The following is a 27,589-nucleotide window of genomic DNA, read 5'->3' on the forward strand; positions in this document are numbered from 1 at the left end:
CGACAATTTTAATACTCTATCCACTTTTTTTTTCATACGTATTTAAACTTTGTATGAAAAAAAACCTTTATCGTGTTATCTTAATATTCATAACTCCATATTTGAATTTTCCTTTCTCTTTTTATGTTCTTTATTACACAAACCGTTACTGGTAAATAACAATATGCGTTTATCCTGAAAGACGTACAGCACATAAATGCAAGGAATTGATCTTGTTGAAACTAACTAATAATCTAATTTAAAAATGTTATATTTTGAATGTATTTAAACTTTTTCTTTTATGTTGTTTTTGGTAGCTACAAATTTTCGAACGTGTCATCAAGTGTTCTGACAGCAAAAGTGTAACATGTTGCATAATTCCTGCAAAGGTCATTCAATAATATAATATATCAGGAAATAAGTAAAACAACTCATGCCTCGTCTCATCTCAATGATGCCTATTTGCAATCAAGAAAGCACTGCAGATAATACACTAGTTTAACATCTTTAGAATCTCTCCAACACATTTCTGTATATTTTGAGTTTTTTTATCTATTAAAGTATTTAATTCAATGAAGAATAAGTTAACTCTAGTAAGAGAAGTTAACTTTAAATATTAAATATGATAGTTAACAACTTGTACATTTCGAAACTGTGTATGTATACGTACAGAATTTATAGAAATCATTGACCTTTGGGTTAATTTGTTTCATTGTAGTTGGAATATTGAAATCATGTTTGTGAGATTTGTTGAATAGTTTTTCTTGCAACGAAGATGTTAATCTAGGTATGAAATGCTGTTCTTAAAAAATATTAAAGTGTTAAAATCAAATGTACTAAATAAGTTTATTTTAAGTTGAACTTGAGAGATAGTTTAGATTTAATTGCATACAGTTCTTTAGATGTTGTCATCTGCCTATTTTACCTAAGGGATGATATCCCGTTCAATTATGTATAGTTTAATATCTTTTATTAAAACAAAAAATATTTGTGTTTGAATCATTGTATAAATAATATATAACATAGAGCTGTCAAAATGGATTGGAACTTGTGAGTCAATCTGACTCATCACGGATTCGAGGCAGGTTGTGTTGAATTTTTTTTATAAATTTCGATAATGGTTGATTTTTGACCCAGCTCACATAGAACTCAGCTCACTTGGATTGAACCCGTGATGAGTCGGGTTGGTTCACCAACCCGCAAATAAAAGGTCGCACACATGTTTTTTGTTAAGTTGAACTTTTTATTTGGGTCATGTTAGGTTGTTTTTTTTAGCTAACACATATATAATTTGTAGTTTTGTGATTTTTATTTGTATTTGGATTGTATTAAAGTTTATTTAGATTTTAATTAGAATTATAATTTAGTTTTGACTGAAAAAAATAAAAAAAATAATATTTTTTTAATTAAGTGAGTCTGTGAGCTAGCCCGTTTAACCCATCAACCCGTGTGGGTCGAGTCGGGTCGGACCGAGTTATCTATTTTGAGAACTCTAATATAACATGTTAGATTAATGTGTGAGTATTATTTAATATGTTTTAAATAACGACCTTGAAAAAATTATAAGTAGAAAAAAAGTTGACTTTAAATTTCATTCAGAAAAATCATCATTTCTCTGTTTTTTTTTCTGACTTTTATTTAAGTTTTTGATAAATTTGTTATTTTTTTTAAAGACCAGAGTGAAGGAATCCTGATGTTAAACAAAACAATTTTGTCTTATCATAATTTCTTTTTGAATAAGTATTTTTGTCCTTTTCTTAATTATTTTCTGTGGGAGGGGTGAGGAGTGTATTCATGGATGTGTGTGGGGGGAGATTAAATTTTGCATATGTGACTCTTCTAGGGTAGATATGGATCTTTGTTTGTCTAGAATTATAAGGGTATCTTCAGATATTTGATTAGAATTTTTCATGTACAAGTGTGGTATTCTTGATAGAGTATTAGTCTTGAAGCTCAACTTGAACTAAGAAACCTAAATCAGATACGGGGAAATGGTTTATTTTCTAATAAAAAACCCTATGCTAGATGATCTGAATGATTACTTTGTAAATCTTTCATCTCTTTTCTTCATCACTAACATGATGCTGATTTAAAATGTGATGGGAAGGAAAAATGTCACTGGTGATGGTGAATTGGTTTTGAAATAAAAATGAATTGTTGAAAGATTTGGATTTAAATTGATGTAGGGTATAGAATTTAGTTATAATAAGATAAGATAAATGGTAGACAAGACTAGTTGAAAGCAATATAAACCAAAATTGGAGACTTTAATCAGAGCTTTATTTTAGGTGGTACATCTCTGGGCGCCGATTAGGGTGCTTTTTATATTTATTTAGCAATGTGTAGCCATGCAAATGGAAAAATAAAAGTTAGGTTATGCGTGATGCACTGAATATGAGTGTGCTTTATGATTTAAAATTGTTGGGAAAAGAGGTTAAAATCCCTGAGTCTCTATCAGAATAGCAAGATCACATGAAGTGGCCCCCACCATCTTCTGACCTGTCTCCAATTAATTGCTGAAATTTCAGGCATAGTAGGGACCCTACATGTTATCCTATATGCTATGCTATGCTACACTCTTTTATTCTTCCTAAAGTCCTCAGCTTTTCCAATAACCATGTCTCTTCTTTCTTCAATCTCTTCTCCTTAGATTTCTGATATCATCTCTCAAAACTCTTCTGCATTCTTTCATCAATCATTGAAACACAAAACACAAAAGCAAAAGGGTTTAAGGTCAATGTGTAAAAATAAATTTCAACTCATTCCTTCTATGGCCCCCTTAATTTTCGTTTTTAACTTCAAAAGAGAAAAGGGAAAGCTCCTCCTCCTTGTCACTCAAATCTCCCACTGCTTTGTCTTTTGAGAAAGATGATCTGCGTCAGAAGAATGTCTCTTCTGTCATCATCATCATCATCATCATCATTTTCTATATATCTATATTTTTATATATACCTATATATGCAGCTAATACATGCTTTGTTTATCCTGAAAAAGAAAATGTTACTGTTTATGGCGTGGTAATTACAGATCCAAAGCACACCACCTGTGAAGACAGTCTCACTTCTGCAAGCTGAATCAGTGACCCTACGAGATTGCCTATTACAGATATATCTTTCTTGTTTTTGACAAGTTATCTTTCCAAACATTTTTAACGTCTCTACTTTTCTAAAGGCTAGGAATTGCCATAGCTTACTAGAATACTAGTTTAAAGTGAATGCATATAGATTAATGTTAATAATCACGTATCAAACTAACTATTTAATTGTGCAAGAATTAATGTTATGTGACTGGTGTGTAGAATGAATAAGAACATACATTGATCTCAGTATTCCTTGACACTGCTGTGTGGCCTTTTTATTTTTGCATCTCTATAAAAATTTTGGGATAAGAATTTTATAGATCCTGACATATAATTCGTGTTATAAGGTTGAATAACATAAGAAATTAGCCAAGGCCCTACATATTGCAGAAGTGAATTTGGTGTCCACTTCTAAATGGGTCCATATTCTAAATGGAGGCCTTGATAAAAGCCCATATCAAATTTATAGATAGGGAGAGGCCCAACAAGAGAAGAATTTTTTGTGCGGGAATCATGGTTTCAGACAGAGCATGGATTCTTGAAAGCACTTGAAATTTATGCATGATTTTTAAAGTGAGAGGAAGAAATTTAGTAAAACTGTTATTTTTGTGGTGAGTTGCACCATAGAGGAATAATTTGAAATAAAACATACTGTAAATTTTACAACGATACTAGAAAGTCATGCATTCTTTCAAGCGGAAAGATCGATGAATTCAAACTAATATTTGAAAGATTAAATATGGTATTTTTAATAATATTTTATTTACTATTTTCTTACTTAAAAAAATATTTAAATATGTAAAATCACTAAATAAGTATATAGCTACACCTGATACCCAATAAAATTGGAGTAGGTAGTATAAATTTTAACGTTGGAGAGATATATATCTCTCCAACGTTTCATACCTAAAGATGCGATGCAAGAATTAAAATTTATGATTCGTCATAAACCATATTTGTCTGAACTATCCCTTTTAGGTTACGAAAAATGATATCATTTTCGTTTAGCGAAATGATTTTATACATAAATATTTCTCTTTCTTAATACATGTCCCACTCTAAAACAAAATAGATTTTTTTTTTAAATTAATTAGAAGACTTCTATATATATATATATATATATATATATATATATATATATATATATATATATATATATATATATATATATATATCCACATTATTCAATAAGCTAATGCTCTATTTGTTACGATTTAATCAATTTCTAGAAAAACTCCACTCATTTGTTAGTTTTTGAAAGTGATTCGAAGACTAAAATGTATAAATTAATTAAATCAAAAAATAATTTTCACAAAAATCAGTACATTTCTTTAAGAAATACTATTTTTTATAGTTTATAAATAAATACTTAATTTGGTTAAGAGATAAAAAATTGTCGAATTTAACTAAAAAATTAAAATGTTGTGAACATATTAAGGGTTTTACGAGTAAGTGTGCTTGACTAAGGAATTAGAAGAAAAAAACTTTTTTAAAAAAAATTGTTTAAAAAAACCGCATTAAAAGTCACAAAAATAATATACATTATCATACATCCAAATAAAAAATCCTCTTAATTTCTTAACTAGTGATAATATAATACCCTTGAGATTCTTATCCACATTTATTTCATTCTATTTTTAATTCTTTTTGGAAAAACTTTATTTTTTTATCTGCTATTTTTAAAATTTAAGATATTTTTAATTATTTTCCTTTGTTATATTCTTACTTTACTATCTAATTTTTAATTAATTGACATGTATATTTTTTATCATATAAAAATAAAATTTTGTTTCTGTTTAAATAAGATAAGTAAAATTTTATTATATGTTCTTATTTTGTATATAGAATAAAAAAACAATAAAGGAGGAAATTGAGAACAGTGATGCAAGGAATCGGCCAATGAAGTCACACATAATACCTAATCCAACTAGATCAAGATCCGAGATTTTTGACCTTGTAAGTTGTGTCACGTGCCAAATAAATACTATTAAATCTAATTTCTCTCCTAATATTTTTTTTTTATTTGACGCTGCATAACAGTTTGGAAAGAGAGCCTGACAATAATCAGTTATCAAGAAAAAATTATATTCTTATTTTCACTTAATTTCCTTTCTAAACATATTCTCATTTTATATATAAAAAATGGCTTATTACACATTTTTCATTTTAGTTTTGAGTCAAAGCAATGGCCAATCTATAATTTTTAGAGATTTGTTTTCCGATTCAACAACTGACATGACTACACCTAAAAACTCATGTGTCAATGTAGCCATTTACTTCAATTAAATATTCATAAATGTTAGTGTCACACTCTTTAACACACTCTTTGTAACGTAATTTTAATGTAGCCATTTACTTCAATTAAATATTCATAAATGTTAGTGTCACACTCTTTAACACACTCTTTGTAACGTATTTTTATTAACTAAAATTTGTTAAAAATTATAAAATCATTAAATAAATAATGAAAGCAACGTAATTCTGCCATTTTAAATTTTTCTACGAATAATAAAGAATATAGTAAAATCTGTATTTGCATTCCTTATTTACTATAACTATGCAGGTTTAAGATGAATTTTACATATACGAAAGAATATTTGATCGTATAAAATAATACTATATTTGAACTAAAAATATCTTTATTAAATGTTTTGATCTTAATTTTTAAAGAAAGATGATTTTTTAAGATGAATTTTAATAAGAGTGAAATATATGAAAAATTGAGAAGAAAGAGCCAAAAGTCAAAGGAAAGTTGTTGAATGATGTAAAATAAAGGCTTAAATATTTTATGTCATCATTTTCGTAGTGTTTATTGTGTATGGTTCTCATTTTGACAGAATGTTTAAAATGATCATCATTTTTATCGAATATTTACAATGGTCATCATTTTCGCAATTCGTGTTTTATTTGGTCCTTTTTTGTAACGCCGTTTAAATGATTAACAGAGCATTGTACAGGTGACACAGTTTGTATTAGGGTGTGTTACGTGTAGTATACATGTGTGGCAATCAGAGATTTGAGGTTAAATAAGTGAGCTAGGGTTTTGGTAAGGAATGTTTGGGCAAGTTGGTGAGTTTTGACAATCTTGTTCCTCCATTCCCAATTGGTGTTGCTGCAATCTTCTTCTTCCTGCAATCCTATTATATAGGTATGTTACGGTCTCAATCATCTTCCTTTACCTCTAGTTGTAATTGTTGAAGGCAACCATGTTGTATCACTTCGTGCACTGTTGGTGGTTCAACGAGAAATGGTTGAAACGGCGTGCCATATGTACAGTACACGTAATACACCCTAATACAAATCGTGCCACCTGTACAATGCTCCGGTTAATGATTTAAACGGCGTTACAGAAAAGGACCAAATAAAACACGAATTGCGAGAACGAGGACCATCTTAAACATTCGGTACTAATGAGGACCAGTTGAAACATTCTGTCCAAATGAGGATCATCCACAACAAACACTACGAAAATGAGGACCAAAAAGATATTTAAACCTAAAATAAATAAGAAAAGAAGTGGAAAATAGGTGAGTTATTTGATTAACAAGATTTCACATGGAATTAGTGCACTAACGGATTAAGGTTAATTAAAAGAATTATTTTTATCGCTAGGTGCATATAAAGAATTACATCCACACATAGAATGTTTTGACTTTTTATTTTTTTTGTTTACAACTACTTAAACCCTAAAGTTTAAAAATCGAATAATTTTCTATAAAATAAAGATTTATTGTCTTAAATTTATTTATTTGTAATAATACTGTCATTATTATCAATACTTGGTTTAAATCTTTACCAATACAACTCTTCTCTTCTGTAATTAAAAATTTATAATCTAGAAAGAAGAAAACAGATAACGTTGTAAATAAAACAAACATAGCTTCTAACTTACTTCTGATAAATAAAAATGAGTATTGATACCACAGAGAGGGCTAATTATCCAGTGTTTCAAGAAGGTGAAGCTTCCAATGTTGGTTCCAGCTGCGAATCAACACGCATACAGAGAACAAATATCTGCAATAAAATAACCAGTTAACCACTACCAACAGCTTCAGAGTAGATAGATCACTATATTCCAAAAAGTAGAAAGGGGTTAGAAGCTATTTAGCAAAGCGTTTGTTCATTAATCAAGAGTTTGGCCAAGTACTTCTGAAGTTTGACAGAGACATCGGAGATGTACGCCTCAGGAAACATTCCCAAAGGTGCGTTCTTGTTACCCCTCACTCTGTTTCTCATCGTGCTACTCCTTCCTCTGCTCAGAAACTTCATGCAACCATCTTCAAACACTTTTCCCACCACCAACTTGGAAACCAACCAAACCAAAAAGTGCAACATTTTTTCCGGAAATTGGGTCCCATATCCCCAGCAACCTTACTACTCTAACCAAACCTGCCCTTTCATTCTAGACCAGCTTAATTGCATCAAGAATGGAAGACCAGACACAGATTTTCTCAAATTAAGGTGGAAACCTCATGATTGTGAGCTCCCACTATTTGATGCAACACAGTTCCTGGAACTGGTACGAGGAAAGTCTATCGCCTTTATCGGAGACTCAATGGGAAGAAATCAACTTGAGTCTTTACTGTGCCTAATAAATACTGTAAGTAAGCAATTCTATCCTTTGAATTACAATTAGATTATTTTTCCCCTTTATTGATTTTTTGGACTGTGATTACTCTATCAGGTTGCACATCCTGAGGATATTACAGCGAAGCATACATCATATGATGACATATTTTTCAGATGGTGGTTCGTGGCTGATTACAATTTCACTGTCACAACACTGTGGTCGCCCTTTTTAGTAAAGTTCAATGACTCCGATCCCAGTGGTCGTGCTTACTACAGCGCCACCAAGCTTTATCTAGACGAGGCAGACGAGGCATGGAGCAGCAAAATCAAGAATTTTGACTATGTGGTTTTCTCAACAGGACAATGGTTCTTCCGACCGTTAACATTCTACGAAAAAGGGCAAGTTGTGGGGTGTCAAAAGTGTCAGAACTCCACAGAGCTGAACTTCTACGGCTACAAGAAGGCGTTCCAAACAGCTTTTAGAACGCTGAGAAACATTGAAGGGTTCAAAGGGGTGGCGTTTTTGGTGAGCCACTCTCCGGAGCACTTTGAGAACGGGGCGTGGAATGAGGGAGGGAGTTGTAACAGGACAAAGCCGTTTAGCTTGGAAGAAAAAGGGGTGTATGAAAGTGGAGACATTGTGAAGGCCTTGCATGAGATTCAAGTGGAGGAGTTTAATGCGGCAAGAGAAAAGGGTTTGAGGTTTGGTTTGATAGATGTAACTGATGCAATGGTGGTGAGGGCTGATGCACACCCCAGTAGGTTTAAGCCTGGGAATAAGAAGGTTAATGACTGTGTTCACTGGTGCCTACCAGGTGCCGTTGACACTTGGAATGAGTTTTTGCTGTATTTGATGAAATTGGATGGTGAAAAACATAATACCATGTTGTGATCTTGTCAATGTTTTGCATTGTTGGGGGTGATTTTCAACGATCACCAAATGGTTCAGGAACAAGGATAGTTTAATTATTAGGGATGCTTCTTGTAAGTTATAACTGGTCAGAGTTGCTTGGCCTGGCTAGTTAATACCATTTTTGTTTTGCTCTCAAATCAAGGTGCGTACGATTTCTAACAAGACTGTGTTTGATATTCCAGAAGTGTATTTATCAACATTTAATCGAAAAATTTTCTTTTTGCAGTGGTCTAAAATGTTCTCTGTTTGGGATTTCTGGTATTTGTATATTTTAATTAGTGTTTTCTATGAATGGAGAGAGTGTAATGTTCAGGTTTTGTTTTTAGAAAATACATTTTTGTTTGGTCCAAGAAAAACTTTGAACATTTTCCAGTTTTCCAGGGACTTGACCCTGTCCACCAAATCTATGATGTCTTAATTTAATCCTTGAATATATTAAAAGAAAGTTCAATAAATTGTAAGTGACAGATAACCTAATAAACTCAACTGCCCCAACAAAGAGGCTCATATATGGTGAAACAAGTATAGTTCCAACTATGGCAATATGTTTAAAGAGTGGGTGTAGAAAAATGGTGCTACTGTCTTGTACAAGTACGTGAAGCAAATAAGCGCATTTTGCGATAATTAGGAAAGATTGATGCAAGTTGTAATGAGAAATTAGAATGAGTCCATCAATCATTATGAAGCACAAGATCCTCGATATTCTTCGTCGAACACGTGCTAACTCTATTATTATATTGGGTATAATAGTTAGATCACTGAGTCACTGCTTGAGCAGAGCATAGAACAGAGTGTTGCAACGCAATTACCAAGGCAATGAATACCGACACAGGGTTTCTGAAATCTTTTCGAACGGAAAACTGTTTAATTTTTTTTTTTTACCAAAATAACGTACTATTAACACCATATGTATAGCATTTTATTTTTTATTATTATTGTCGAAAGAAAGAATAGGTTAAAATTCGGTAGTCTATCATAATTTTTCTAAATAACTGAAATCGTAGAAAATTTCAATTTTTCTTAAACGAAAAAAATATTTTTTATTTTATAATAAAATTAATATTCTATTTCTTCACCTATTTTATTTAATAAATTTATTAAAAATATGAGACCATTTTAATATAATTGTATACAAACATGTTTTTTTTTGTTTTTCTTAATTTATGTTTAGAAGTTTTAAAATTGGATGGAAGCAGTATAAAGTTTACGAGAAAATTAATAGTTGATTTATGTTTCATATAAAAAATATATTAACTATTTTAAATTTCTATTCATAAATATCAAATTCACTGATAAATTTTAAAACCATTATTCACACCCGATTCGTCGTCATCTATCATAGAGCTCTTTGGTGTGCATCTCATTTCTTGTAGCTTGTCAGGGACAGTCCTTCCAACTCTTCATAAAGAGTGCAAGTAATTAATCGTAATTAATTTTTTTTTATTTGGAAGATAATCAAATTTAAAACCTCTATCTTAATTTCATCCTTCAAATTAAAATGAACAAAATAGGCACTTTAGGAATTTTAGTTATTAACTTACTTCAAATGTTCTGACTTTTACCATGAATAAGAGAATAATTTAAAACCGTATATGTTTTATGCAGATCATACCAATTTTGCACCTCAACTCAAAGAAATTTTAATCTCAAATAGCAAAGTATCAAATTGTCAACAAATTCAAAGCAACTCATAGATTGGGACTGGGGTGGTATTCCACAATGATACTTTACCAAAATACATAAAAATCAAAATACTAAATAACTGCTAGAGAGAAAAAAGAACTATACATTTTATAACTGTCATGATATAATAGGAAGAAAAAATAAATAAAGGAAAACAATGGACGTTGATGGAATATTTAAAAATTATAAATGTATATGTATATGTATTATTATTTTTTTAATCTAAGTATATCTAATATATTTCTGAAAGTTTCATACATGTCTTCAATATGTTCTCACTCTTAACGAACATAATAAAAAAAAGTGAATTGAACGCTAATTAATTAGAATTATAAGGAATAACATAGTTATAAAATAAAAATAAACTTACTCTGTACCAAAATTACATGTTGTGCTTTCGTCTATCTGGTATGACATGTTTGTAAAAAAATATAAGAAATAAAATTAGAATTCAAGAGAGGAAATGTAAGGAGGTGTGTGAAGGGGTGATTGAGTTATTGTCTTTATTTAATTTTGTAAATGATTTTTGTTTGGATAAAATAAAATAAAAAGTTTCGTTGTTATTTATCAATAACTTAACATATTGTTAGATACTCCATTATGGGTAAAGTAGGTTACATTACATGTGGTCCATTTAACAAACGGACCAACCCAATTTGATTAATTAGGATACACATATCACGATCTCCCTCAAATTCTATCTTCAATCCAAACAAACAATAAAGTTGGGCCATGAACTCGTTTATAACCACCTTAGCAGAGGCAAACTGTAGTTAGACAATGACAAAGATTAATACTAAAAAATAAATCTTATAAGATTATTTCTTAAGAAATAATTTTGAAAGGACCGTGATAAAAAAAAAAGAAAATCGAAAGCATGACTTAAATCGAATAGACTTCTTACCAAAAACATTTTTATTTGACTTAACATCAAATTAATCCAAATTAAATCACATTAATACGAGAACTGTTAGGCTGATTCTGACCTCTAATTTATTTAAAGTCGCACACTCAACCATTAACAGTGTTTATATAACCGAATGGTTCTGCGTCAAAAGCACCCGTAAAAAATTGAATAGAAAAAAAGTAACCATATCTACGCTATTTTGACTTTAAAGACAGAATTGAAAAAAAAAAATTAATCCAAACTATAAATAAACTCCTCACGATGTTAATCTTTATCTTCACATTTTGCTAATGTTTTCTATGATGACTAAAGTATACGGATTATATACATAATATTCAAATTCAAATATAAAAATCAAACTAAATAGTTTTTAAACATTGAAATAATTTTTAAATTTAATTCTTAACATTAATAAAATATTTCAAAGATTAAAAGGGCGACTGTTTTCTATTTAAAAATAAAATGTAAGAGATTTTAATTCATTTATATATTGTGAATTAATTTTATATTTAATTTTTTTACTTTGCTAATTTTTTGTATATATATTGAAGCACTTGGAAATAGACTTTAAGTTAAACTCAATTTTATAAATCGGTTTGTAAGGTTATGTTTGCAACTTGAGGGAGATTATACATTAATGGATGATTTGATAGTGGGTAGAACAATAGATCCAACAAATATCAAATTTGGGTAGGATGACTCTAACCCTAAGATTTACACTTACTTATATATTATGAAATTGTCTTATCTTTAATCAATTTAGGATCTCCAATGATTAAATAATTAAATTACTTTAAAGATCGTTTAGAAACAAAATAATCAATAATTAAAATTCTGTCAATTCTTTGTTGGCTGGGTATATTATCAGAGTTTAATATATGGTCATGACAGAGAACCTAATCTAATAAAATAAAGCACAGTAATAAAAAAGTACAAGCAAAATCCTCAATATTCTTCCTTTACAAGTGTCAAGTATCTTATTATTGTTACTATTATTTTCCCTCTTATAGTTTGGTACAGAGGGCCATGTAATCAGCAAGACGGTTCTAACTAACCTGTCACAAATTTTATTTTTATGATACATTAATTGTAATTGCACCATTTCAATAACCAGGAACATTGTTTAAGGAACGAGGACCGACACTGTGCTAACAACTATATACATAAACATTTTGAGAGAAGTTTATTAGTTTTCCACCTATAGTTTTTATCAGAAGCATGAGGTATTGGAGGTATTGAAAAGCAATAATGCAGCAAAAAGTTATTCCGAAAGGAGCGTTGGCACTACCACTGACCCTGCTATTGGTGGTGCTGTTCATTCCTCTGATCATAAACTTGCATGAATCATATTCTAATCTTTATTATGGTGGCAGTTTGGAAAGCGCAGAAAATTTTAGCTGCAACGTATTTTCAGGAAACTGGGTGGCTTATTCTGGAGGGCCTTACTATGACAATGAAAACTGCCCTTTCATAACGTACAAGCAAAACTGCTTCATGCATGGGAGACCCGACAGGGAGTTCCTCAAATGGAGGTGGAAACCTGACGAATGTGAGCTTCCACTGTTTGATGCCAAAAAGTTTCTGAAGCTTGTTCGCGGAAAGTCCATGGCTTTTGTTGGAGACTCAATTGGGAGGAACCAGATGGAGTCATTGTTGTGTCTCTTAAATAGTGTAAGTTTCTTATCCATTACACTTTTCTTTTCTGTCTTAAAGCATTTTAAATTATCAACCTTGACGGATTGAAACATTTCGTTGTCTAACTTGGTAATTCGATGCAAAAGTTCACTAGTTGTGGATTTCTCTTTTTTATGAATTATCAGTGCTTAATTGGAAAGAGGAAAAAAATTAACATTTAAATATTCAGGTGGCTCGTCCAGAGGACATTACAGACAGATACACATTGAACGATGACAAATATTTCAAATGGTGGTTCTACGCACACTATAACTTCACTGTTGCAATCCTGTGGTCCCCTTTTCTGGTGAAATCCAGTCAAAAATACCTGAACGACACTTCTTTCGTCAACGCCGAGAACCTTTACGTGGACGAAGCAGATGAAGCTTGGACCACCCACATTGCAAATTTCGACTACGTTATTTTCTCAGGAGGACAATGGTTCTTTCGACCACTAACGTTCTACGAAAAGGGCAGGGTTGTGGGGTGCCAAAAGTGCCATAACCTGACGACAGACCCGTTAAACTTGTACGGTTACAGGAACGCATTACGAACGGCTTTTAGAACGGTGGTGAAGCTAGAAGGGTTCAAGGGGATGGTGATTTTGGTGACTCATTCGCCGAACCATTTTGAGAATGGCGGGTGGAACAATGGTGGTGGTTGTAACAGAACGATTCCCATGACAAAGGAAGAAAGTGCGTTGGTGAAACCGTATGGTCTTGAAGAGATTTACGAGACCCAAGTGGAGGAGTTTAAGGTTGCGGAAAAGGAAGGGAGCGAGAAAGGGTTACGATTTGGTCTGATGAACATAACTGGAATGATGGTTATGAGAGGTGATGGACATCCTGATAAGTATGGACAAAATTTGGATAGGAATGTGAGAATCAACGATTGCGTTCATTGGTGCATGCCTGGCCCTGTTGACACCTGGAATCAGTTCTTGCTCCGTCTCATCACAATCGCATCCTTCTAAATCTTTTCTCTTTTTCATTGCCTTATTTTGGTCATAAATAAATTCATAAATTTAAATTTGAAAAAAAAAAATTATTATTTTCACACCCATTTGGATGCTCATGCGCCACAAAATTCTGAGTCTCACTGGATTTTATTTTTCTTGCAATCAACTTTTCGTCTTTTGGGAATCTAGAGATAGATATAACGTTAACGTTTAGCTAAAGTTCGTAAAGTGGGATAACTGAATTTTGGACTTCTTTTTTAAAATTACATTTAAAAGATTGCTTTTATATAAAAGTAATAATATATATTTGTAATTACATTTTAATTAATTAGTTTTAAAATATAATCATTTATAATTTAATTAACTGAGAAAATTACTAATATTTGTATATAAAATACTAAGTTGAAATTTAATTTATGCTTCTTTATTTTTTATTTTTTGTATTAAATAATCTTAATTTTTTAAATTTAATTTGTAGAAATAACATAATATTAATTGTCACATGGAATAAAAGTTGAAATGTTGTGATGATTAATTTAATAAATTGTATTTTTATTTTATAAAAGTCTCTTTGAATCTTTTTTTTTAAATATATATATATAGTTTTTTTTTTCACCTTGCTGCTTAGTTAGTTGGTCATGCGGTTTTTGGCTTTTGTTTTTTGCATTTAAGAAGTATTTTGTTCAACCTTAATTGTTAATGAATTTAAGGTACCATTTTCAAATCTTGTGTTTAAAAAATAGAAATAATTTAGTTGATTAAATAGTGCCGGAAAGGCCTAAAATACTTATTTTTACAAATGGTTCAGCTTGATACCCAATGGTCGTTAGGATTATTTTATTTTAGTCAGATTAAATGTGTAAAAATAATAGAAATATTTTGATCCAGCTTGTTTTTTTATGTCCTTTTTCATTTGTGTTTTTCTGGATTTAGAATAATCCAAGATTTGTTTTTCTTCATATTTTTGGATTGGGAAACAATGTGGTCCTAATATTGTGATTGTATCTCCATTCTCCAAATAATTTGCACAAACCATTAAAACTTATTCAAATTTATAGTTCATATTGGTGTATATGTTGTAATTGTAGGAAACGTGTTTAGATCTAACAATTACGTGTGAAGACAATAAGTAATGTTTTGTAAACATTCCACGTTCACACCACAATTCATCTAACTTTAACTGTATTTTTCTTACTTCACACCTTTTCCAAGTTCATGGTCACTTCCACTAAATTCATTACGTTGCATTATGCATGATTGTTTATGTGATTTTGATTTAGGTAGAATCTTTTGTTTTGGTGGAGTTAGGATGCTAAATTAAAATATTAATGTGTAAAATAATGCTTTTTGTATAAGGGTTAGAGTACTTCTCAAGTGTTCTTTTTAATTAAATTTATTTTTTGTTGATAAAAAAAAATGCATGATTGTTTATGTATCTTCCATTACTGTTCTGGCTACTTTAAAATACGGATGAAAAATTTTAATTAATGTGGTCATGCGTATATATGCATTTTTGTGTGTGTGAAAGAGAGAAAATCACAAAATGCATAAACATAGCAATTACAACTAATGTTGAAGATGAGAAAAGGAAGTTAGGATGATGGAAAAATGACTCATCGTACCTTGGATAGCATAGGGAAAAAAAAGTCGTGTCTTTTGTGTAATAAGGAAGAGAAAATGAGTGAGTGATGAAGAAATACGAGAAAAATAAACAAGTGATGAGAGAGTCGTTAATTATAAGGTTTAAAAGAAACAAATTTGCATGAATTGATTAAAGTTAAAAAAAATAGGCAGTTTGTTTTTTTATTAGTAACCAGAACCCTTAAATTTAATATATATATATATATATATATATATATATATATATATTGTTTAAATTCACATATCTCTAAATCAGTGTTTAAAAAATTAAAATTATTTGATCAATAATTTTGTTACTTTATTTTCAGAAAAAAAATCATGTAAAATCATTTGACGACTATTATCAATTTGTTTATGTGTGATTGTTAATTGACTATTTTGTAAGATGTGACGAAAGATGAAGAACACACTTTGAGCTTGATTTAAGATTTGAGATTATAGATAAGATAAATCTTTCAACTCACTTATTTATATATATATATATATATATATATATATATATATATATATATTAATTTTGATTTCCTAATTCTAAAATAATAACTAATTTATAAAATTGAAAAATATTTTTAAAAACATAAATATTTTCTAAAAATTAATTTAAATAAAAAAGATATTATTAAATATTTTCAACAATAAGTTATATAATAAACTTTATATGAGATCGAGCAAGTTATGAATGAGATCATCTTATTAGAGTCTTCTATTAAATCCGATGATAACAAATTTGAAATTGGTGTGGACAAAATTAAAGTTGACCAATATTTTATGATATGATAATCATATTTTTTTTTATTCTATTATCATATGTGATTGTTTTGAGTTGAGAAAATGAAGAGAAAAAATGAAATATGTATGTTTTTAATTAAAAAAAATATTTATATATAAAAAAATTAATTTGACCTGTAAAAGTTTTGTCCAAGTTCTATCACTATTCACGTAGGAGAGTTTGGCCTACCCAACAATTGATTTGTCTAAAATTTTTGTTTAAAAGTCTGCCCGTGATGTCACATAATTCAAAAAATTAACAAAACATATTAAGGGAACAAATTGTTTTATATTGGTTCAAAAATAGCATCGATCTTGACTCAATTAATTTCCTTTTATTTTACAAAAAAGGCCACTTCTACAATGATTAAATGATAAAGGATTTGGTTTTTGAAATTTTAGTTTTTGGCATTGGGGTTTCTAAAGGAGAAAGTTTCTCTGATTTAAGAAGAAGAAAACGCAATCAAACTTTAATACATTAATTTTAAAATTGTGAGCAGACTTTTGCCGAGGAGACTAAAAAAATACAGAAAGACTTGGAAAGCATTCGGAAAGAAAAAGTACGTTTTATTATTTTAATTAGAATAAAGCAACTTGGTGGTTCTTTGTCTGCATTGCAATTAGAAAACAGATTAATGAGTTGGAAACGAGATAGCTTTTGAATTGATAATATAAAGATTCCTTTAGTAAAGAAATGGGCATAAGAAATCATTATAAAAAAAGTGTTGCGTACCAAAAGGGAACTTGACCCACACACACTAAATTTTAGTATTTGATGGAAAAGGGAGCAACAAACCCGTCGGAACCTGAAAAAGTTGTGTTTGGTGTGATATGTAACAGTGTTACTGTATAATAATATATATGTACATACCAAATACCATGCATCTTCATTCAATCAATATCCTCTGAAAATATTGCATGATTCTTATGATGTTTTCTGCCTTTTCAAAAGCCGCAAAAAGTCTTATCTAGATTACTTATTTTCCCAACTCACATGAGAGATAGATAAACACATTATCTTTATCCCATTGCACCACACCAACCCATGTGAATTGTCCTTGTAAAATGTCATTTTCTTTCTCCTTATCAAACTTCTATTTTTTTATTTTTAGTTTATTACGTACAATTCCTTTTGCTTCACCAATAACCAAATAATCCTCTTCAATTTTAATTTCTCTCCAACAATTTTATTTTTCATACTCTTTGCATGCAATAAACCCATTCTCTTGCTCCTCGTTTGAGTGAAAGTGAATTTAATCCTTTAAGTAAGATTTTTTAGATTTAACTTTAGAAATAGAAAATTTGAGTTATGAACCAAAATTTTCAACAAAGACAAAATTACTAAAGACTTCCATTTCAATATATAGTTAAAGGGATGCACTATCTATTGTTTGAAAAATATGAAGAATTTTAGTGACCAAACAGATAGAAGTGGTTTCAACTTTTAAGAAAGGCAGGAAAATCGTATGAGATATGCAATGCTGGAATCTCACGTCAATTCCTACAGATTTCATGTTAATCACTTTCGTATCTTTAACCTGATTGCGATCAATTTATCTCTATTTTTACTTCATTTAAATTTTTCAAAAATAATTTATTTTTATATGAATATCTTGATTTGATTACTACTTAATATTATATTGGACAATATCAACCTTTTATGAATTGAAGTGAGATTGTTTTTTAGTTTAATCCATAATTTCAAATTTAGTATTTAATATGCAGTCAAGGTCAATGTCATTCTGAATGATAATAGCTAATCCTCATCTATTCTACTGAAAAAAAAAATAGAATATATAAAGTAAGGTATACTTTACAACACACCTTTCAAAAATAAATAATAATTAAGTAAAAAATTAATTTTACTATATATATATAGGATTAAATAGGTTTTTATTTTTAATTTTAAGTGAAAATTAGAATGAGTCTTCTTCAAAATTTTAGTCTAATTTAATTTTTAAATTTTAAAAATATATGAATTTAGTCTTTTTAATTAACCTTTTTAAATTTATTTAATATTTCAAACGTATCCTTTTTATAACATTTGAGTTGTTTACATTGTTTGATATATTTTTTCTTTATTAACTTAGAAACATATTTAAAACATTAAATAAAGTTAATAAAATTTAGTTAAAATGATTAAATTTATGTATTTTTAAAAATAGAGAATTAAATTGATCCAATTGTTTCGCATATAGATTAATTATAATTTTTACTGAAAATTGTAAGACTAAAAGTATATTAAAAATATATTTAATATATATATATATATATATATATATATATATATATATATATTGATAGAACAGTAGAAATCATGTGGTTACTTAAACTCCGTACTATTTTTTTCTATATTTTTCCCGATAATTATTTTCTTCCATTTAGTTTTATATATGTGATGTTGAAAATCAGTTTTCGGTTCGATACAAAGAACGACTAACGAGGGAAAGGAAAAAAAAAACAAAGAAAATCTCTATATTGAAGGAGGGATAGAAGTTTATATGTATTTGATTTTTATTTTTAAAGATTGTTTGTCAGACCGTAACTAATTGGTCGGAGAGAGTGAACAATTCCAAGTTTAAAGCAGCTGGTATGTTTTTTTCAAAGTGAAGGGGTAGTATAAGACATAAAGTGAAAGTGTGAAATGTACAAAGAAGGAAAAAAAAAAATATAAGAAAGACCTTTGCTTCTGATATGTTTTTTAAAGCACCTTTGAAAACAAATTCCAAAGTTCATACAATAGATTTTAGATAAGAAATTCATTGTTGATGAGAGTGATGATATTTAGGAAAAAAGTTTGTATAACTTAAAAGAAGAGAAGAGAACAAAATGAGGCTAATTTTTTAATTTTTCTTTTCTTTTCAATTCATTATTCTTCAACCAAATAGTATGTGAAACAAAATGGATAATAAACATGATGTCGTATTGGTGTGTCTCATAACCCTAAAGGAAATATTGGCATTGACAGCAAGCTTTAGAAGATTAAGTGAAAATCAGTTATTACTAAGATTAGAACAGGGTGATGGGGCAAGGAGAACCAACCAACCGAAATGTCACATCCGAATGGCATATCTAAGTATCTTAATTATGTAACCAAGAAAAATTTTGTGTATTGGTTTTAAGAACATGTTGTTAATTAGCAATATCCTTTTCCAGCAAACATCCGTTTGTTCAAAGCTTCACCTAGACATTTCCTTTTGGAACTTTTCTACATACATGTGGCACTGTGCGCAAATAGTAGAATGGTACCATAACATTAAACCATTGATGTCTAAAAGCAAACTTAGTATTGGACATGCCTTTATAATGTTGTTCTTGAATTATTTTAGGAAAACTAATAGGAAAGAGAAAAGGCAATACTTTTCAGCTAGCAAGATCTTTGAGCTACCTTACTTTTTGAAATAGAATACTTGAAGAATTTGGCCACAACAAGTTTCTTTCTTCTTTCTTTCGCATATATTATTATGCAGAGTACATGCATCCCCTTTCCACTGCCTTTTGACACTTTGCAAGCGATCTATCTGGACTGGCCCCACCTCGTGGACATTTTAGCACTGCATGATGATATCGTAGACTAACTGCACTGGATAAATAATAAACACTTTTCGAGTTAAGTAATCATGTATAATTAATTATGTTCAAAGGAGAAATTGAGATACATTTTCTTACCTAAAACTACTTTGACCTCAACACCTTCTTTTTCAGTTAAATACACAATTCTCTCCTTATGAATCTCACTTTCTTTTGATAAATTGCGGTTGGATATATATATTTTTTTGTTTGAAACAGATGTGGTAATTAAGTCTATTACGCAATAACATGTTATTTACTTATAGCAGTTGAGGTTATTTATTTATTTCTTTATAGAAGCAACTGTTTCAGCCTCTGTTATGTCAATTAAGCAAGTAAGTTGGGAGGAAAATAAAGATAGTGCTAAGCTTTCTGCTGCATAGTACCCTCCTTTTTTTCTCTTTAGTTGTTCTTCTGACAAAGAACTTTACACCCCACCTAAGTTTAGTTTTTGGCGCGTACCACGTGGATTTCATGCCGTGGTTTTATGATTGTACTAACTAACAAACACTTTTCGCTTTATATATGAGCCTAAGCACATATAAAAGCACTTCCATAATATAATTCCTCCCTCAACGCCAACAAAAACCTTCTGAGTTAAGAAAGAAAACTCTGTTAGAAATGGCCGAGGAATCTCAAGGGATTAAGCTGTTTGGCGCAATGATTAGACTGAACAGTGAGGAGGTAAAGAAGGGAGAAAAGGGAAGGGAATACAACAAGAGGGAGGAGAAGAGAACAGAGAAGATAATAGCGTGTCCAAGATGCAAGAGCATGGAAACTAAATTCTGTTACTTCAATAACTACAACGTTAATCAGCCGAGGCATTTTTGTAAGAGCTGCCAGAGGTATTGGACTGCTGGTGGGGCCCTCCGAAACGTCGCCGTCGGAGCCGGTCGTCGGAAGGGCAAGCCGCCTGGTCATGGTGGCGCTGAGTTCCCCGATGGGGCTGTCTATGAAAGTTCCGAAGATGAGAACAAATTTGAGATGGGAAATAGGTTGCTTTCGGAAGAGGTTCACACTGATTTCCGGCAAATTTTCCCGGCGGCAAAGCGGCGGAGGACTCCATCAGGTGGGTGGTTATCCGTCTCATGCTCTTCTTATCTTATCTCTACTTTTTCTCCGGCGGCCAAGCGGCGGAACATTCTTATGCATTCCTATCCATGAATTTAGAAAATATGTAATTTGGTTTTTTCACTCTAAAATTTTCATGTTATAAAAATAATTAAACATATACAGGTTTTTAAAGGTTGGAAACTAAATCAATAAATACAACAACAACTAAATCAATAACTTCACCATATTTAGTAAATATTACAAAGATTAAAAATATTTATTTTTATTTATTTCAGAAAAATTAAATAAGCATGTTGGATATGTATAATAACTTTTTTTTTTTCTTTTATCCTATATAGATAAAATTTGGAGAAGTAATTATATTCAGAGATCCAATAGGTATAACCAATGACCTCTATTTTTTTTTTCAACCATAGTTTTTCTTTCATTTCTTTCAAATAGTAAAATTGGTGAAAATTTATTGGTTAACCTATTCACATATCAGGAATGTGACTAATTATAATTTTTTTGTCATCTATTTCCCTTAAAATGTGTTTTGAACGGTCCAAAATATATTGTAAAGGAACTGTTTTTTTGTGCAGTTGAGCATGAAGGTCAATAAAATGATCTAGGAATTGAAAGCACGGAACATGTGGACTTACATAGGAACAAGAAGAAGAATTCAAAAACGACGGAGCAAAGCGTGTCTTGAAGATGTGAACACCTCAAAAATATTCAGTGGCATTAAATCAATGGATGATGCTAAGCTACGTGACACATTCACATTAGTTTTTTCCTCTTTGCTAAACTCCATTGTCCATATATATATATGAAGGTTTTATCTTTTAAGCCATCAATGTACTTCACATAATTGGCTAAGTGGGTTTCATACCATCTTTCACACCATTGCCATCCACGAAATTCATGTATATATTCACATAATATTCTTCAAATATTGCTCACTGGACAAAGGGATAGGATTGAAAAAGTTTACATCAAAATAAGTATATATATTATATATATTAATTGTAGTGCAATTTGTCGTTTCAGCTTTTTAATTTATTCACACTTTTCTCTTTGCTTCTCTTGACTGTGGTTGTTCTAGAGGCCGGCCGATAAACCTTATACCAAATCAATAAAATTTTGAAGAAAGAATTTCCAATTTCGCAGAACAATACCAAGATTCCAATCTTATGCTTTATAACTATGACGTTATCATTGGAAAAATTTTATTGAAAAGGGCATTTCATCTTTCTTTTTTCATGATTTCAAATATTAAATAATATTTTTTTATGATTAATTGACAGCTTGTGCTAATCATGTATATTACAAAACTGTTATAATTATGTTGTAGTTGAGGTTGAATTTGTCCTTTTCTTTTCTTTGAATAAACATCAGCAACCAATAAAGTACATTTGTATAATCAAGCTATATGTTTAACCAACGACTTCTTAGAGATTAATTATAGGTTGCGTTTAGCTTAGTGTTTTCGTCTTACTTTGCTCTTCGTTACTTATTCAAAAACCATAAACTTACTTTATACTATTTGTTTAATTATTAGGTTAAAATACTTTTTTTTCCTAATTTTAGTTAAGTTTTGTTAAATTAAATTGAACATAAAAACAAAATATAACTTATTTGAAAAAAAAAAATTAACCAAATTATTGATGCTTTATCTGATTAGATGCATGGGTTTATAAAATTAGCGCCGTCATTTTATACATATTTTTGTTGTAATAATAATCTTCCTGGACATACAGCAAAATAATTGGATTAAATCTAATGTCTTTATTCAATAAAAAAATAAAAAAAGACATTTTGTCAGAATTTAGAAATTATATATTTAAAATCTTTGCTATTTTCTTATTTTTTACCTGTTTATATTATTTAGGAAGAACACCTCAACTTCCTTCATCCATGATGACAAAACATATTATTCATATAAGATAAACCGTTTGAAATGGGATTTGATGTTAATTTATAGGTTCCCTTGTTAATTAATACACTATTAGACATATTTTATATCACTTTATTTTCTTTTGCCACTTGTCATATATACATATATATACTATTAGTCAGTAGATGAATAACAAAGCTTCAAATTATTATATCATTGTGAAAGTAAATGAAATGTCCTTTGAAAAAAAAAATGAGATTTGATTCTGCTCACGGCACATGATCAATAATAGCTCATTTTTATATTCCGTAAACTTCGGTTCCGATGCACTAATCTGTAATTTGTGACCATATGAGACAATCATTTTCTCACAAAAAGTTTGTCCGTAAATAAATAAAAAATAATTGGTTGTTACACTTCTTGTTATTTAACTAAATTTTCAAATTTCAAAGAAATTTTAGAATAATACATCAAATGTCAGTCAATGAAAGTAATGTTATTGACAAATTTAGTTTCTGAATATTAAAAAAATGTATATTCAATTTTTAAAAATTAAAAGGAGCAGAAAAAATTACTTAATTTTAAGATTTAATTAGTGATTTAGTCCTCTAACCAGTTTGTAATGTGAAATAGAATGTTATATATATATATATATATATATATATATATATATATTATATATTATGAAATTGGTTTATCTCTCGTTGATGTGAGACTTCCAACACACCCTTTCACGTCGAGATATATACATCTCGTGCGTGAAACTAGAAATTAATGGTTAGTCCGTTAGCGGTTTGATAACGGGTGAAATAGAAAATATCGCTAGGATGGACTTTTTTTAAACAATGGTTCTCCTCTTATTATTTTTTTGTTCAATTTAGTTCTTCAATATTTTGAAAAGGTTCAATTTGATCTCTTTATCAACTTTTTATTGAATTTAGTCCTGTTTCTTTTTTTTAACTATCCAATTTTGTCATCTTCGATTTGAGATCAAATTAACAATTAACCTTAATTACAACTTATATTTACATGTTAAAATATATTTTTATAATTTATATATCAAACTACTCTACCTTTGTATTAAAATTTATTTTATTTTTTACACTCCACCTAAATGTGCATGACGGAAAGCATCCATGGAAACCCTAAAGTGGCCTTCACTACAAGAAAATCTTCTATTAACTAATAATTTTAGTGATAAAAAATTGTTAGTCACTATAGTAACCAATTTAAATAATAATTTATAAAAAAAATATTATTTGTTACTAAAATAGCCACTATTATAAATAAAAAATTATAAATGGTTTTTAAAATTTAGGCACAAAGATTTTGACTACCAAATGAATTAGTGTATAAATTGGTCACTAAATATTAACTATCATGGTTTTAACTATCAAAGAAATTAGTTCCTAAATTAGTTTGGATTTAGTTAATGACCAATTTAGCGATCAATTATAATTCTTTTATTCATAATAGTGAATATTTTAATAACCAATAATTTTTTTTATTTTTTAAATTAATATTTAAATTAGTCACTATAGTGACTAACAAATTTTGATCAATAAAATTGATTATTATCGAAGAATTTTCTTATAGTGTTCCAAAGCATGATTTTTCAGTTTCTCTTCACCATTTTTCTTACTAAAATTTATTTTGTATTGTACAATTGAAAATATTTTTTTTATTTTGCATTTCAATTTTTATAATATGAAATGTATTTTTTATTTTGCTTTCCAAAATTTACAATCTAGAATAAATAAAAAATATATTTCAGATTGTATAACCTAAAATACAAAATTTGTATTTCGAATATTATAATCCGAAATACTTTTTTTATATTTTAAATTGTAGAATTAAAATATATATAATCTTACCATAAAAAAAACGAAAAAATCATTTTTTTTCAAATGTATGGAGTTGCAGGTAGAAAGTACGGAGATGGAGGAAGAAGCCCCGTATCCAACAAAGATAGCCCAACACAAAACGGACCACATGTGCATCAAATCACAAAGGCCCATCTTGTCAAAACAAAGATGTTTTCTTGGCAAACCCAAACATGCAAAGCGAACTCTTTACACGTTACTTAGTTTCTTACTCCAAAGAAACATGTAAATGCCAAATTAATTCACAGTATCAATTTGTCAACACCTATTATTTTAAACATCTCATCAATATCTATCAATTCTCCCTACCTCTATACAGTTATATTTTATTTTCCTCAGCTGTAATTTATTATTAATTATTTTTCTAAAATTAAACTGGAACTGAGTTTCCTTATTATTTTAATAAAATTCAGCAGTGACAAAAGAGAGACACCTCATTAAAGGTGATCTTTTAGAAATCCTGTATGTAGCTGAAATAAAAAGAAGTTGGTTGATTCCATGCAGCAGAGGAAAGGGAATTTATAGAAATAAAGTGAGTGGAATTAGAAAATGAGAGAGTATTACAAGGCAAAGGATGGTGTAGAAAAACTCATCCGAAGGCCAAACTAACACATTACTATTACTATTAAGCAAACATCTTGATTATTAAATAAATATATAAAAGGGATGGAAAAAAAAAAACACGAGGAGCCGTTCTTCAGCCATAGCAGCAGGAACAAAAGCTAACAGGGATAGATACCTAGGTACGTGTGATGTTTCCGACGCATGAGGTTTTGTTTTGTTATGGTTGGATTGGAGGGTTTGTTCAGACACTGGGGATGGGAGTGCCATCTTCGTTGATTCCAAGCTCTTTAAAGAGTTCCACGCAACCAGGGAGACGGTCCTTCTTGAGGAATCCGAGAGGGTTAGCCTGGCGAATGTTGGAGACGATTCCATTGTTCTTGGTGATGCTGATTCTGGCAGCTTGTTGGAGGTGAGCCTCTTTGTCAACCTCATTGCAATCTGCTCTTGGGCTCTTCACAAGGATCACCTCACAGGTGTCTTCCTCGTGGTCTCCGTCCACCTCCATTTTGTAAGCTCCAATTGCATTTGTCGTCGTTTCTTTGTTGAATGTCACATTCTTTGCGTTGTCTACTTGTGAGCACATCACACGCACAGCCGCACCTTCTAGAAACTCAGACATCTTCGTCAGGAACTGAACACGACATGTGTCACAGTAAACAACTCCCTCTACAAAGAACCGATCTTTGGCACAGGTTGAGCCTAGGAAGGATAAGAAGCAGAGGGCGGAGGCAAGGACGATGACTGAAGACTTTGCCATTGCGAATACTGCTTATTGGTTTAGATGAGAATTAGATGCAGATGAAGATGTTGATGATAGAGGAAGAAGAGAGGATTGCTTTTTATACATGCGCTTCATCCTATATTTGTCCACGCTTCAAACATGGTTTTGATCCGACTTTTGCTCCTTTATTTTAAGCTTTGTTTACAATTATGGTACTCTCGAACTAGTTTGAGGTTGCTACTAGAAAATCAAAACCACAAATGTGAAATGTATTATTAGCAATGAAGACGATATCCACTTTTAAATTTAAAAATAGAAAAAGAAATAATGATGTAAGAGATGTTTGTTTACAATCGATTTTTCTTTTACATGTAGTTCCAATATTGAAATAATATATTAACATAATAAATACTAGCGTAAACACAGACACTATCGCGTCTATATGTACGCATTTTTTGAATTATATTAATAATTGATGATATTATAATGTTATTAAGTTAATGAAAAAAATAAAAGTATATTTGTAAAAATTAAAGTGAAATGTATGGAGAAAATATGAGAAAAATAATTGTTGATGAATAGTAGGAGAAAAAAGAAGAATGAGATAAGTAAATAGGTTTATAAAAACTTGTAAAAGTAACTGTTAATTTTTAAAAATTTAATAAATAATTAAATTGTAAAGGGTAAAGTTGGAATTATGAAATGTGGACACAAAAGAGGGAATCCCCTTTATATATAGTTATAGATAAATAAAATAGGAGGTATATAAAATAATAATAATAATAATAATAATAATAATAATATATTTAATTATAAAGTGGGTATATAAAATGAAAAGGGAGGTATAAAATAATATATATTTTCTTTTTGTCTAGATCTAAAGAGCTGTCAAAACGGGTAATCCGGTCCGACCTGGCTCGACTCACCACGGTTGATGATTTAGTGAGTCAACCCAATCCGGCTCACTTTTTAGCAAGTCAAAAAAATTCGAATCCTGCCCGACCCACCACGGGTTGGCGGGTTAAGCGAGTTGGCTCATGGGTTCACTTCATTAAAAGAAAATACAATTTTTTTATTTTTTTCAGTCAAAATTAAATTGTAATTCTAATTAAAATCTAAATAAACTTTAATACAATCCAAATGCAAACCAAAATAAAAAAAAATACAAATTATTTATGTGTTGGATAAAAAAACAACCTAACATGACCCAAATGTAAAACCCAATTTAATAAAAAAAAAAAAAACACTTGTGTGAGCCTTTTATCTGCGGGTTGGTGAGTCAACCCGGCTCACCACGGGTTCAACCCGGATGAGCCCAGTCAAAAATCAACCCGTATTGAAATTTGTAAAAAAAATTCAACTCAACCTGACCCAAACTCGTGGTGAACCGGGTTGGCTCGCGGGTTCCATCCCATGTTGACAGTTCTAGATCTAATGTATCCTTATATAAATATGATATGCAATTTAATTTCAATAATTACGAATTAAGTAAATAAAGGCTACTACAATTTTTTTTAGCAATAACTTAACTATCAAATTGTTAAAATATCCGGTTCTACATGGAAGAAAATTATTTTAATATTAAATTTTATTTGTTAAGAAATCTTTGCAAAGAAAAAGCTATTGATCTAGTTCATTTCAAAAGTCAAGATCGACATGTTCACAAAAGCTTTTTAAATGGAAGTTATTTTTGAAGTTTAAAAGACTTAATAGGACTTATTACTTCTATA

The 27,589-nt window shown here is 29.8% G+C and overlaps 4 protein-coding genes across 5 annotated transcripts; 3 read left to right on the forward strand and 1 right to left on the reverse strand.

Moving 5' to 3' along the window:
- The first annotated feature begins 6,997 nt into the window (after positions 1-6,997).
- Positions 6,998-8,776, forward strand: LOC114187035 (protein trichome birefringence-like 19). Its single transcript, XM_028075136.2, has 2 exons — positions 6,998-7,658; positions 7,743-8,776. Exons 1-2 carry the CDS (start codon positions 7,233-7,235, stop codon positions 8,517-8,519), a joined length of 1,203 nt encoding a protein of 400 aa, XP_027930937.2. The 5' UTR covers positions 6,998-7,232; the 3' UTR covers positions 8,520-8,776.
- Positions 8,777-12,270: 3,494 nt separating this feature from the next.
- On the forward strand, positions 12,271-13,862 carry LOC114188923 (protein trichome birefringence-like 19). Its single transcript, XM_028077593.2, has 2 exons — positions 12,271-12,801; positions 12,995-13,862. The coding sequence occupies exons 1-2, from the start codon at positions 12,379-12,381 to the stop codon at positions 13,775-13,777; spliced, it is 1,206 nt and encodes a 401-aa protein (XP_027933394.2). The 5' UTR covers positions 12,271-12,378; the 3' UTR covers positions 13,778-13,862.
- Positions 13,863-20,054: 6,192 nt separating this feature from the next.
- LOC114187142 (cyclic dof factor 4-like) lies at positions 20,055-21,831 on the forward strand. Of its 2 annotated transcripts, XM_028075284.2 has the most exons (3): positions 20,055-20,810; positions 21,154-21,193; positions 21,397-21,831. In XM_028075284.2, exons 1-3 carry the CDS (start codon positions 20,363-20,365, stop codon positions 21,398-21,400), a joined length of 492 nt encoding a protein of 163 aa, XP_027931085.2. In that variant the 5' UTR covers positions 20,055-20,362; the 3' UTR covers positions 21,401-21,831. The 2 variants fall into 2 exon arrangements, with proteins under 2 accessions (XP_027931085.2, XP_027931086.1); XM_028075285.2 differs by lacking the exon at positions 21,154-21,193 and having other exon boundaries at positions 20,079-20,810.
- A 3,210-nt stretch (positions 21,832-25,041) lies between these two features.
- On the reverse strand, positions 25,042-25,941 carry LOC114189172 (olee1-like protein). Its single transcript, XM_028077876.2, has one exon. The coding sequence runs from the start codon at positions 25,893-25,895 to the stop codon at positions 25,380-25,382; it is 516 nt and encodes a 171-aa protein (XP_027933677.2). The 5' UTR covers positions 25,896-25,941; the 3' UTR covers positions 25,042-25,379.
- Positions 25,942-27,589: the final 1,648 nt, after the last annotated feature.

Source organism: Vigna unguiculata, chromosome 6 (assembly GCF_037176805.1).
Source record: "Vigna unguiculata cultivar grain cowpea cultivar isolate G323 ecotype 2 chromosome 6, ASM3717680v1, whole genome shotgun sequence".
In the NCBI taxonomy this organism is placed as follows: domain Eukaryota; kingdom Viridiplantae; phylum Streptophyta; class Magnoliopsida; order Fabales; family Fabaceae; genus Vigna; species Vigna unguiculata.

Excerpts from the sequence above, each read along its gene's own strand:
- LOC114187035 (XM_028075136.2), top strand. The coding sequence starts at position 7,233 with ATGTACGCCTCAGGAAACATTCCCAAAGGTGCGTTCTTGTTACCCCTC. Across the intron at positions 7,659-7,742 it reads TACTGTGCCTAATAAATACT|GTTGCACATCCTGAGGATAT; the intron begins GTAAGTAAGCAA and ends TTACTCTATCAG.
- LOC114187142 (XM_028075284.2), top strand. The coding sequence starts at position 20,363 with ATGGCCGAGGAATCTCAAGGGATTAAGCTGTTTGGCGCAATGATTAGA. Across the intron at positions 20,811-21,153 it reads GCGGCGGAGGACTCCATCAG|ATAAAATTTGGAGAAGTAAT; the intron begins GTGGGTGGTTAT and ends TATCCTATATAG.
- LOC114188923 (XM_028077593.2), top strand. The coding sequence starts at position 12,379 with ATGCAGCAAAAAGTTATTCCGAAAGGAGCGTTGGCACTACCACTGACC. Across the intron at positions 12,802-12,994 it reads TGTTGTGTCTCTTAAATAGT|GTGGCTCGTCCAGAGGACAT; the intron begins GTAAGTTTCTTA and ends TTAAATATTCAG.
- LOC114189172 (XM_028077876.2), bottom strand. The coding sequence starts at position 25,895 with ATGGCAAAGTCTTCAGTCATCGTCCTTGCCTCCGCCCTCTGCTTCTTA.